The 13118-nt window shown below is 36.8% G+C and overlaps 2 protein-coding genes across 3 annotated transcripts; both read right to left on the bottom strand.

Annotated features, from left to right (window-relative positions):
• Positions 1-32: 32 nt before the first annotated feature.
• Positions 33-5292, bottom strand: LOC306834566 (neurexophilin-2-like). The gene is made up of 2 exons (XM_079360555.1): positions 4678-5292; positions 33-1235 (listed from the first exon to the last, which is right to left on the bottom strand). Exons 1-2 carry the CDS (start codon positions 4759-4761, stop codon positions 393-395), a joined length of 927 nt encoding a protein of 308 aa, XP_079216681.1. The 5' UTR covers positions 4762-5292; the 3' UTR covers positions 33-392.
• Positions 5293-6253: 961 nt separating this feature from the next.
• stac3 (SH3 and cysteine rich domain 3) lies at positions 6254-12278 on the bottom strand. Of its 2 annotated transcripts, none has more exons than XM_079360554.1 (13): positions 11907-12278; positions 11143-11183; positions 10785-10863; positions 9866-10019; positions 9600-9697; positions 8996-9056; positions 8751-8848; positions 8546-8615; positions 8237-8286; positions 8005-8087; positions 7804-7855; positions 7511-7648; positions 6254-7191 (listed from the first exon to the last, which is right to left on the bottom strand). In XM_079360554.1, the coding sequence occupies exons 2-13, from the start codon at positions 11148-11150 to the stop codon at positions 7084-7086; spliced, it is 999 nt and encodes a 332-aa protein (XP_079216680.1). In that variant the 5' UTR covers positions 11151-11183; positions 11907-12278; the 3' UTR covers positions 6254-7083. The 2 variants fall into 2 exon arrangements, with proteins under 2 accessions (XP_079216680.1, XP_079216679.1); XM_079360553.1 differs by having other exon boundaries at positions 6255-7191; positions 12007-12278.
• Positions 12279-13118: the final 840 nt, after the last annotated feature.

Genomic DNA, 13118 nt, shown 5'->3' on the forward strand with positions numbered 1-13118 from the left:
TTTTGTCAAAAGAATGAGATTAGTTGATTCAGATGGTGAACATCAAATCTTGATTTGTATGGGAGCTTTTTCAGAGAGGGATCATTCTTACCACATTACAATAAAGTGATACAATGAATCAAGGTGCTTCTCTGTCAATAGTCAACGTGCCGCTCTTTGACCATGTGTGAGTAGTTTCAGACAACACAAAGTTTAAAATTCCATATAAACAGAAGCTAATATTAACACATTGACAATACCAAGCTAAAGCTGCACTACAGACATATTGCAAAGGTGGTTATATAAGGAGTATAAAAGCAGTCAATCGCTCCTTTGAAAAACTGAAAACATGATTTTAAAGGATGTATGAAAAGTCAGTGTTTGATGTATTAGATTTTGAATCTCAGTGTCTGTCATCCAAAGTGCTGCTGATTCTGCTCGGTCTGAAAGTTGTAGTCCGGACAGACTTTCTGCACCAGCCTGTAATCAGTGCCGGTGAAAGCTATAAAGATGCAGATAACCTTGAAGGGTTTAGCACAGATCCAGGCTGCCTGGGATTGGGTATTTTCTGAATAGCAGGTCTGCCCAGGGTCATACATGCAGGGCTTTGTCTTCTTTGACCGGTTGGTTCTCTGGTAATCTATCCGACAGTTGAGTTCGGTCACCATCATCACATCCTGCTGCTGCCTATGTTGCTCAGGAGGGGTCGAGCTGGTGGACTGAGGTGGGCTCTGGAGCTGGGATATAAGATCTGGAACCAGGACTGAGTTTTTCATGTGAAGCCCTTGGACACCAGAATCCAAAATCTCCCATCCTACAGCTTTGGAAGGTGGTACAATGCTGACAGAAATGTTTCCCAGACTGGTTGAGTTATGACGGAAGTAGACGCTGAACGTGCCATTGATATGATCAACAATTTTCCCAGTCACCAGGAGGCTGAACTTCACTGTTTTCACATTGAAGTAAAAATCCCCCCAACCAAGGATCTTCTTGGCCTTTGTGGAAGTTTTTGCTGGAGGTTTGGATTTGGAAGGGGTGCGATACAGATACTGATCCAGGGCTTGGGAGAAGTTCTGAGGCCACCCGTACGGGCCGAGGGAACCATAAGCAGGTGTTTTGTGTTTGGTGGAGATAATCTGTAGGTCTTTGGAAATGTGCTTAACCTTCAAAGCAGCTCCCTCAGTGTCTACTCTTCCTCCTTCCTCCTCCATCCATTGTTGGCTCTGAGAGTTCATAGGCTCAGCTGTTTCTTGGACCTGTAGGCCAAAAAAAAAAATCAATTCAGTATGATTTAAAATCTAAAGGAAACTAATTCACATAGGAAAGGGATAACATAACTTCCTTGTGGAGTTACCTAAATATAATGTTAATACTTTGAAATGATACAAAATTTGATTTAAAAAAATTCCATCAAATTCATGAAATCCATTTTTAAACGTTTTTTTTGACTTTTTAATAAGTTCATTTAGAGATACTGTAGGACAGCAGAAATTGTGGAGAAAGAGAGAGTGGGGAATGACATGCAGGAAAGGAGCCACAGGTCGGACTTGAACCCGGGCCCCCACCCAGAGGACCATAGCCTCTGCACAGACCAAACACAAGACTATGGGCTCACCACTTGTATAAATATTAGTCCTTTTAAGAACAAATAGAAAGCATGTTCTGTATGTTCATTGGATGTTTGATGTTTAATGTTTTAAGTTCCATTCACACATTTCTATAAATGTCTGGGTTTTTTTTCAAAATGATGCTGATTTCTCAGCATTAGGTGAAATAGGATCAAATCATCTTACTTTCAAACATGGCTCAACTAAATGAGTCCAACAGGCTGTTATCAGGCAAACATAATCCTGCACTTTGGGTTTGATTTGTAAAGACTGAATTATGACCTTGAAGGTTCAGTCTTAAGGTTTTGTTGCTTGAATTAAAGGTCTAGATTCAACCAAAATAAGAACTCACTATCATTCTCATCAGGTTATTTTTTGGGTTAAACTTTCAAGAAAACAATGAACTAATAAATGTACCATATACTTTGACTAAATCCATAAAGTCCATGCTTTGTGTACTGTCCACTATATCTACATCTGAACAACTTTCTGTGAAGTTGTCTCTCTGTGACACATGTTCATCTTGTTTCAATTCTTTTCAACGTAACAAATCAAGTGACATTGTAGAGCTATTTGTATATTGCTGAGCATCCATTGGAGGTATTTATTTTATATCAATACCAGCTCTTAGGAAAACAAAAATCAACTGCCCCTAAACACAGAGTTCATGTTTTTATGTAGGTTGAACTGTAAAAGGGGAAGAAGAAGAAGAAGAAGAAGAAGAAGAAGAAGAAGAAGAAGAAGAAGAAGAAGAGAGGCTGTAAATGAAGGACAGTTCCAGTGTAGCTAAATAATAAGGTTGCAGATAATCGATTAAAATAATCATGCTTTGTTGTGTCAGGTCCTCTGAATGAGAAGGACATGAATGACTGTGATCAATAGGTCAGCTCCTTCAGGCACACACACACACACACACACACACACACACACACACACACTTAACATTTCCATTAGCACATCGTCACATTTTAATTAGATTGTACATTCTCTCTGGCTCTCTGGTTGAGTCTTTGGATGTGACCTTGATAACAGACGGAGTGTATGGGCTTGTTAATCAACATGGTTGTAAGAGAGAAGCATATGGTCAAGATAAAGCTACCACTGAGCTTTGGAGGCAGAGCATATGGACACAACGTAGACCATCAAAAACCACTTGCAGCATCTAAAAAGACCTCTCTTTGCTAAATATCTCATGCATGTAATATTACTTTTACATGTATGAGATATATTATGTTCTGCTTTCTCCTTGTTGTCATCTCCTTGTATATCCCACTGTCTTATTGGATTTGTCTCCGTAAATAAAATTTTAAAAAGCGATTAAGCCTCCTGCTTTATTTGTAAGATTGTTATTCATTGTAATAGGCAGTTAATGCTTTATTTATTTACTGTTTTGTTATTTCAAATATCTATTTGCTGTTGGGTGTCTTGCTCAGGGGCACCTCAGCAGGGCTCAAAAGTTTAATGGCACCTCTCCAGCTACCAGACCAACTTCCAATGTTCCGTCCGCACTGGGACTTGAGCCGACACCTCTCTGGTTCCAAACCCGAGTCCCTACAGATTGAGCTACTGCAGTTTGATAAGAGCCGGGAAGCCTCTGCTGTTGAGTCATTCAAATGTTTCAGTCAGTCATAATGTAGCTTTTTGTTTGGCCAAAGTCTGTGAGATTCACTGCAAACTTAAAGGGATACTTCATCCATTTGCATGAAGCTGTGTATCATTAGAAAATTTAGTTTTTAATGATACAAAGCTTCATGCAAATGGGTGAAGTATCCCTTTAAGTTAACATGCAGCACTTTTATATGTTTGAGATAACAAGTGCACAAACACAGTCATTAAATACCAACAAAAACCCCTGAGTCAAAGCAATCAAATTAAATGTTGCTGTCAACACTGTATTTATCCTATTTGTATGACAGGTCAAGTTATGTAAGCCTATATAGACAATTGGGACATGACTTTGGCAGTAAGTTGTGTGCACTTGGTGTTAAGCACTTGAATTCTATTTCCATTGCAATGTGTGGAAGATATAGATTGAGCAAAGACTTTCCCTTCTCTATATATTTCTGAATAAACAGCACCCACGAAATCATTATTTCTCAACAACAAGTGGGATTCACATCACCCCTAACCACCCCAGCCCTGTGTGCCAATCTCTGTCTTCTGCAATAACCAAGAAAGATTCAGCTGTGCCTGTAGTTACAAGCCTAAATCTCCAGCTATGTGCTGTTCTCACCTACACTAATTGGAGCCCGCTGTGTGACAGCCGTGTCATTGGCTCCGTGTCAAGATGCCAGCACAGAAACTGCAAGTGAGTAATATAGTTGAGGACTGCTAGATGCAAGCACAACACCTGTGCAAAAACACCTGCAGAGGCTAAAAAACCGAGAAAACTGAGAACTGTAGTTGTGTTTTAAGGACGGTGAAAACATCCTGCTTTTTGCTAAAACATTACCTTTATGTGTTTGTTTTTCATTATGTAAAAAACAAAGACGGAGACAAAGTTTCTTGAGCAATGGGTTGATAAAACTTGTTTTTCAAACGCTCAAAGGCCGCACAATCACTTAGTCCAAGAAGCATGGCACAAATTACAAAGATTCTCTGACAACCTCAGTGTTAAGTTACAGTCAGGCCGCATATTAAATCATAATTATGCAGCCACAATATAGCAAAAAGGAACAATTCATCTTCAGTCAATGATTGTCTAACATAATAAGATATATTTCAGAATTTAGAAAGTTTAGAAAGAGTGCAAATGTATTTAAAAGAACATCACGGCAGGTGTCAAACTTTTTAATTGAACACTTCTAAGATATAAAAGTCCATGCTGTCACTCTAATCTAATCAGTTAGTTGAGACCAAACCAAGTCTTGGACAGGCAGGTGTTAACAATCTTGAGACATAAGTCAACAGAAAAACTGTGGGCTATTGTTTTTTTTTTGTCTTTTTAAACAGCTATATACCACGCAAACAATATGTTAATTTACTATACCATCTTACAAAACCAGCATAAATTGTGTGATAATATAGCGAGATGATGATCAGTAACAGATAGTGTTAATAGAAATATAAATAGCCTCGTTTCACTACTCACCGCTGAAAGGAGAAGCCACAGACAGGTGATGGAAAAGTTCAAACAAAGCCTCCTCATTTTGCAGCGGTTGTAGAGTTTTTCCATCCAGAAAACAAGATAATTTTGTTTTTCAGACGGTCTTTCTGACTGGGTTATGGTTGTTTACTGAGTCAAAGCTTACATTCACTTCAAAAGTAGAGAAGACATTCCGCAGAGAAACTCTCCAAGATATAGAGTGACTACTCAGCTCACTGCTTCTCCTCTCCTCTTCCCTCACACCTCATCTCCACGCGCGCTTTCTCTCTATATCCCTCAACATTCCCCGCGCGCGCACGCACACACACACACACACACACACACACACACACACACTCTCTCTCTCTCTCTCTCTCTCTCTCTCTCTCTCTCACACACACACACACACACGCACGCACGCACGCACGCACACACACACACACACACACACACACACACACACACACACACACACACACACACACACACACACACACATACACCTTGCCTTCCTTCTCATTTTCACCACCTGGCCAGCCCTTATAATGATTCATCAACCCGAGGAAAGGGGCTCTCAGGCGGCCAAGGTTTGACAGCCCTCTCCGCATACTTTAGCCACGGGGAGGCTGACAAAATGACAAGGACTCTCTCTGGGAAATGTAAAAAATACTGACAAGTCTGTTGAGATTCTGCCACTGTTTCTGCTTATCAGTGGAATTTTAAGCTTACAAACCACTGCAAATAAAAATAGTGTCACTCATAGAATGTCATGTGTTTCTGAGTTAATTGCCTATGGTTTGGTTTAGATTTGTTAAGCCGTTGGTGAATGTCAGGCATGCTACACATGTAATAATTAATTATCTTGAAAACTTCAGCTAGCCTATGTTTTGAAAACATGGCATAGGGACTAGTGTATCAAGTAATTCAAATGTGTAAATTGACATTAACATTAGACCTATGCTTTTGACATGAATTTCTTATATTTAACTCTGGACTTTATTAAATTACTTAAATGTAGATTCCTGAGAGTTTTATTTAATTGTATTTATTTCATCTAATTATTTAAAATTGTAACCATAAAATTGGGCTATCAAAATGTGATACAAGGTGAAGAGCTGTATAACGTTTCGCCAGTGGGGGGCATTAACACACAACAAACTAAATCAGGACAAATGACTCTGGGACTAAAAGAAATTACGATAAAACGTACGTACATTTTTTTAAAGAAATCCTATACACAAGTTATTTCGTTTTTGATTTCAATCTCTCAGGAAATTACTTGTCTTTTTAGGCAAATTTATGAATGGGTGTTCTATCCACTCAAACTCCATACCAGGCGGTGGCGCTAATGCACGAATAAGAAGAAGAAGAAGAAGAAGAAGAAGAAGAAGAAGAAGAAGAAGAATAACGTCGTACATACATAAAACTATTCAATTATAGTGATGCAAGCAAGTAGTTGTCATTCATTGTTTTTACCTCTGCATAAGACACATTAGTGTTTTACATTACATTTCAGGTTTAATATTTGAAAAGTTGTTCCAGAAACGTTAGCTTGATTTTTTTCAGCAGTGACTAGTGCAAACATTTACCATTTTTAGCTGTATACATTTTTATAAAATATTTATTTTAGGGGATTTTGTGCCTTTGTCAGAGAGACGGGACAGTGGGAGGGGAATTTGAGACAGTGGAGTATGGCATGCCTTAGTAATCATTTATTCACAAGTCCTTCTAGTAACTAAGCACAATTTACTTTTAACGCGTTTGCTTTTGAAGAATCTATTCAAAACGTGAAAGGCTTAGAGAACATTATGAATGCAAAAAAATCAGCACATTTTTTTAATTTGACAATAATGAAAGAAGAGCAAAATGGCCCTTTAAATAGTGTTGCAATAGCAGGTTAATTTTAACAACAACGAGGTTAAATGCTAATAAAATATTTTACTTCATGTCAATAGCTTAAAAAACTTTCATTTTGATTTAACAATTCATTCATTCCCATTTGTGAAGTACCATCACAATATCCCATTTACATTACTACATGATTTAAACACTTTTTTTAGTCGAATAGATTAAAAAAATATATTGAGGCCAGACATTGCCTGTCATACAAATAATATATTTTAGTAATAGTGAATGGTTTTTCAGATTTTATCAATGTCCCCTCAAAGATAATCAGCAGACAATTACATAAAGCATCTGAGGATTGCTGTTACCATCCTTTATATAACAGAAACATTAGCCCATTACATTAGCTGATTGTCCCTTATCAACATCAAGTCATGTCACATCATTAATAATTCATCACTACAAGAGCAAAAGAAGATATTGTACCAAAAACCAAACTGTTGAAAGTTTGGGATATATGATGTAAATGTGCTGCAGGCCCTTTAACCTCCTTTTGTGCTTTTTTTTTTATGTCACAGTGATTTCCTCCAGCAGATCAGCAGGGAAGTAGCCCAGCTTGCGTCCAGTGCTGACCTTCAAGTAGCCGCCTTTCTCATCTCCTTTTTTCACCACAATCTGAAACAAACAGCGACAGTAACACAACATAACTCATATTTTCACAGACTGAGTGATGCAACATGTGCTGGCTCTGAGGATACAACAACATTAAAAGTTTTTTCATCAAACATTAATAAGGTGAAGTGGATGTTTTGATGTCATCACATAGTGATCATAATAAGAACTGTACCAAGACATTAAAACACAGAGATTGTATCTTGTTGTCTGTTATCAGCTTAAGTAATACATGGGCAACAATAAACTCGTGAAAACCTTTTTTTCAAATTGAACATCTTCAGACTTTGTGTCTTGTTAAATAACAAGATAGTGAAATTACCTGATCTTTCTTCAGTGTGATTTGTCCCATTTCTCGGTTCCCGACAAATGAGCGTGTCACCTTAAAAACTCTTTCAGATGCGCGCACCTTAATGAGGTAATTGGTGGGGAAGTAGCCTGTCTTCTCCCCCATCTTTCCCTAAACACAGTGGATCAATAAACCTTACATTTATTCTCTGCAGAAACTTAGGAAAGAAGCAAAAAAAGGGATGCAGCTGAACCTGCTTTAGCACAGAACAGCACAATCAAAAGATCAAATACAACCGTAAAGAATCAAGAAAAAAGTCATCTCACCCTCCACCACTCTTCATTGGAGTCATCCAGCACAGTGATCCGATCACCAGGACTAAGACATAACACAGCCAAACATAATAAAAAGTCACTGCCTTCTTAACAACTGCCTTAATTCAATGAAAGGCAAAGTAGGTTCACATAGATTAAATAATATTTAAAGATTATTGTATGTTGGGAATAATTTGCTTTTTTGAAACTTACTGGAAGTCGAGGTCGTCTTTCTCGATAGCCTTGAAGCGGTAGAGGGCCAGATAATAGTGGGATTGGGAGAATGTTCCCTTACTCTGTTGACAAACAGTATAGATTCTACATAACAATTGAATTCTAACCAAAAAAACATCTAACGTATTGTGTTACAGCGATTAGAAAAAAAAGCTGTTCTTTCAATAGCTGATTCAAGCAAAACTAAAATGTTTTTATCACTTTTTCTTACCTTGTCGTCTGCTTTGTCTCCTCCTTTCTCCTTCTTATCATCAGGCTTCCCTGTGTGAACATTAAAGTCTTCATCAAATTATTTTCTTTGGATGAATTTAAGTACATGGCGTTATAATGAATATGGAGTTATTTTATGTTATCCTCAATATTTACATTTTGTAGCATTATTTGTGAAATGTTTTTGCTTTGTGTGTTTTTTCAGTCATTCCATGTTAAGAAAAGAAATAAATATGTTATTTTATTTTACCACAGATGTGTAGTACCCTTCACAGAGAGTGCTTCACCACTACACAAATGTTCTTAGTACCTTCTCCTCCTTCTTCACTCTCTTTGGGCTGTTGGTTTTCCTCTTCTTCTTCCTCCATCATCATCATCATCTAGAGGAAATTTTCATCAGAAGAAATAGATATCATATTTTTCTCTCCCAGTGTTTTGAACATGTATCAAATGAGTGGAAGGCTTAAAAAATATTTTTTTTGTAGTTAAAGCAAACAGTTGTATCATACACTCACATTTTTCTTGTCATTTTCATTCTTTTTACGCTCCTTATTTGCCATGATGACGCCGACACGCAGGGTGTCAAAAACGGGGTCGTTCCTGTTTGGGTTGTCTAGTTAAGAACAGAAAAGTTTCAAAGTTGTAGGAGAATACAGATCAATATGTTCACAAGTTGTGTTCTTTCATGGATAACGCACTGTGACATAAAATAATTAAGAAGTCTATTAATACAAGATATATTATCTGTTTTTGGACTCACTTGGATCTGGTATGTCACTGCTGTATAAGGGGGAGCTGTAGGCCCTTCTGAAACCAGGTGGCTACAGGAAACAATATTAGATCTCAATATATACCATATTGTAATTATTTTCACCTCAGGAGGTGACAAGTGATGTGAATAAACATTTCAGTGTTCCACTGTACTGTGAATAAGATATGTTGGTGATTACACTGCATGACACTAGAATTAAATTCTAATAATTTGATTTATCCCTTAGAAATTGCAGTAAAAAAAAAAGCATCAATGCGTACACTGTGTACAATCAAAGAGTCCTGAGTGATGCTTGTAAGCCATTACAAATGATGCATGACATATTAGCAATAAATATTATTAACAATTCTTGGCTTAAAATGAATAAACTTAACGTATTGTAAATAGATCATGAATAATGTCATGAAAGGTTAAAAAGAGTTGTGTTAAAAGAAATGGAATAAAAAACATCAGCCATTCATGAGTCTGATGGATGTGGCCACAAAGCTCAACATGTCTCTCTCAGTCCTGAAGGTGAGATTGTAAAGTGTGTGTGTGCTGTTTGAGGCTGTGTGTTGTCCCCCTTTTTTTTTTTTTAATCAACAGGACTCACAATTTTTCCAAAACATTTTTGGAACTCCACGTAGGACTGACATGAGTGGTGGATGTTGGTCTTGCAGTTTTTACATCTTAGAGCAAACTTGTTGTTCACTGGAAAAAAAACAAAACGAGGAACAGCAATAAGGGTCAGACAGAGACCGAATTAAAGCAATCTAAAGATAAACATTATGATTACAGTGTTTTCTAATGTCTAATGTTTTATCAATAGTTATGTGTGTGTTTGTGTCCTCTCTCTTTTTTCTTTTTTTGACCACATACAGACTATCATGCGAGCACAGACGTCACAGAACTTGGGTTTCTTGCAGTAGTGATCCTTGAACTTGTGAGGTTTGTCGTTGACTCGGACAACAGGCGGTGGAGGTTCAGGTTCCTTCTCCTCCACCTCCACCTCCTCCTCATATATGAAATAGACCTGAAGACACAAAGAGCACATTAATCCTAAAAAAAATCTACACACATTCAGGTGAAACGTTGTCTGCATGTGAGAAAGAACATGATAACTATGTTCATGAGAATAATAACGATAATTGAGCGTGAGGATGAAGTAGAAATATTGCCCTATAGTAACTAATTAATTATAATAGTTTTCAATAGAGGACTGGTTATTAAGTGTCAGGTATGTATGCAGTGATGTTGGAGAAGCTGTCTTGCTCTAAAGTGTTGCCAACTTTTTATCATAACTTATTTTTTTTATGATGTGGAGTGGGACTTGAAAGAAATGATAGACATACTGAATCAAATGACCAATCCCGAGTTGCTATAATTTCTGTATCCATGTACATTTTGATTTGTTAGAGTTCTTTATATATAAGACACTGAAGACTGCCATTTTTAAATTAGGTTTAAGCCAAAATAAGCAGCATATTCTATGAATGTATGCGTTCAGTCTTTTTGCAACTGATGTTTGGCATGGTTTGCATTTAGTTGTTCAGCTTTATCTCTTTCTTTTCAGATTCAAGAGTCATTGTGTTAAACCTCAAGTTATGTTCCAACACAAGGTAGTCGTGTGACTCTATAGTATGGGGGATAAAAGAAAAAACAAACAAACACTGAGGTCAAGGCTCAATATTTCCTCAATTGAAGCTGCACTGCGTTCCTGTCCCAGCTGGTGGCTATTTTAAACTGTGCTGGAATGGCACTGCCACCATCAGGGGCTTTACATGGTCCTGTCACTCACAGTGTCTCCCTCCTCTTTTACAAAGTTGTCAGGAGCTGGAGGGTTGTCATGGATATCCACCGAGTTTTTGTCATCCTCCCTGATACAAAGAGACAAAGAAACATAAAGAGCGCAAGAACAAATCCTTTAGCTAAATAGGTTTACTCTCAGACAGAGGGTTTGCCTTTCCTCAGAGTTAATCCTTGTTTCTAATGTCTGTCTCTACTCTTTGTGATTGTCGGTGAGTCAACATGGAATACGCCAACAGGACAGGTGAAAATGAAAAGTGTTCATGACTCAATTATACGGGAAAAACTCACGGCCTGACCTTACATGCTTTTAAAGAGGTCACTGAACAGATTGCAGAAAATATACTCACTGGTCCATGTTGTTTGTTTGATGCTGTCAGTACTGCTGCACCTACAACAAATAACATAAATTTCATTATATGTTGGATTCAAAATAAGATTTAATTTTGTATTTTGGAATGAAAGAGATTTTAAAAATGTTTCAGGTGTAGGTTGCATAAATTCGTCCTGATTAGAAATGGAGAAATTATTTCTTTAAGAATTTAAACAAAGTCTTGTTAATATTAAATCTTAATAAAAAAAACAAAAACAAAAAAAAAACAGCAATTTTTGGCAATAAGAGGAAAGACAAACAAATTAAATAACCAAATAAAACCACAACCACAAGCCATATACTGTATGTATTTATTTCATTGACACACCACTGAATGAGATTAGAGACTATTAAAGACTAGTTTGCCTTCATGGTATCCTGTTTTTTTTTGGCACCTTTGGCTCAATATTTTCACATCATTGATCCTTGGATACTGTTAAAAAACTCCACACAACACATACACTAATAGTAAATAATGTATTATTGTGTCTATGCCTACATTTACAAACTTACATACTGTACACTATTCTAGGGTTGTGAAATACAATCTCATCCCAGCTAAATGTGGATGCCACTGCCAGTTAGAAAAAGATTACTGAACAGATTCTTTAAATATTCAAAGTTTTTTGTGTGTTTTTCTAATTGAATAACCTACTTTCATGCTTGTGTCATGACAACACATTTACACACAGCAGGGAAATCAGTCAACACTTGTCAACACTTTTAACTTTCCAAACTCACACTTTAAGCTGATGCTTTCCTCTTCACAAAAATATGCAGTGTTGAGAAAAAAACAAAAACATCCAGTATGCGTAAATCTCTGTGTGAATGTGTCCTTCACCTGATGATGATGACTGGAGCGTTGTACACCTTCCAGATCTGAGTCCAACAAACCACCCGACCCAGCTGCTTCCTCACTTCAGGCCCCCAGGTTTCTGTGTCAATTGCCGTGCTCTTTTTCTATTTCTTTTAAGTTTTCTTTAGGTGATTTCCAAAGTGCTCAGAGTGAGGATTTGTCTGTATTTCCGCTCTAATCTATGATTCTGTGCGTATGTATTTGTGTGTTTGCATGTGTGCTAAACTGAGCACTAGTGTCAAGCTGACTGTTTTGGACAGCTGGGGATCTCAGACTGAGCAACACTGATGACCAGGAGAAATCAGATACTCCTGTCACAGATATAAGCACCTCTATCCCTCCTTGTTGTTCCAAGACAACAGCTATACATTCTGCAACTTTTTAAAAAAAAGCAAAGGGTAATGTGCAAAGCTGCCCTACCTCTTTTGTAATCAACATTTTGTCTGATAATTCACAAAGTGCAGTATTAATTGCATTATTAAATTGCTGCTGTTTCCCTACATTGTGGTAAACCTTGAGCGACATTTCAAAAACTAAGTAAATTCTATATAGCTGGCAAATTGGGGACTTAAAATTATGAGGATAAGCTTAAATGAAATGCTGTATAAACATTGGAAATTTTTTCAAGATGCCTACTATACTTTTTTAGAGAAATAACAGAATTTCTTACATGCAAACAGCATTTAAACCTTCATTTGTTTAAACTGAATCAAAGTAAATAATAGATCAACTTTGAGCTAAGTGCTAGTTATGTTATATAATTTATGTAACAATAATATATATATATATACACACTATACTATATACACTAGTCTTTAATACACACATATATATGGGTTAATTATTATGTAAGGGTTAATTATTATCAAACATGCAACAATGACATTTCCTTTCATTTCTATTACGCTCTGTAGGCCTGGGCTATAAATTGTAATATTAAGTATATATGGAAAAACAATTTGAGATTAAATTAAACTGTGTACAATAATAAACTTCCAGATCAATTATTTTATATGTGTGTGTTAAATATCCTCTTTTAATTATATCATCATCGCTTATCTTTGAAAATGGACCTAAACAGTGTTTTCTTATGATCT

This window comes from Symphodus melops (assembly GCF_947650265.1).
Source record: "Symphodus melops genome assembly, chromosome: 13".
Lineage (NCBI taxonomy): Eukaryota > Metazoa > Chordata > Actinopteri > Labriformes > Labridae > Symphodus > Symphodus melops.

What these genes read in the sequence shown, in the direction of transcription:
- stac3 (XM_079360554.1), bottom strand. An exon ending in TAAAAGAGGAGGGAGACACT is followed by an intron (nt 10,020 to 10,784) that starts GTGAGTGACAGG and finishes TTGTGTCTTCAG; the next exon opens with GTCTATTTCATATATGAGGA. An exon ending in CAGTGACATACCAGATCCAA is followed by an intron (nt 8,849 to 8,995) that starts GTGAGTCCAAAA and finishes GTTCTTAACTAG; the next exon opens with ACAACCCAAACAGGAACGAC.
- LOC306834566 (XM_079360555.1), bottom strand. Translation starts at nt 4,761, where the DNA reads ATGGAAAAACTCTACAACCGCTGCAAAATGAGGAGGCTTTGTTTGAAC. An exon ending in TGTGGCTTCTCCTTTCAGCG is followed by an intron (nt 1,236 to 4,677) that starts GTGAGTAGTGAA and finishes TTTGGCCTACAG; the next exon opens with GTCCAAGAAACAGCTGAGCC.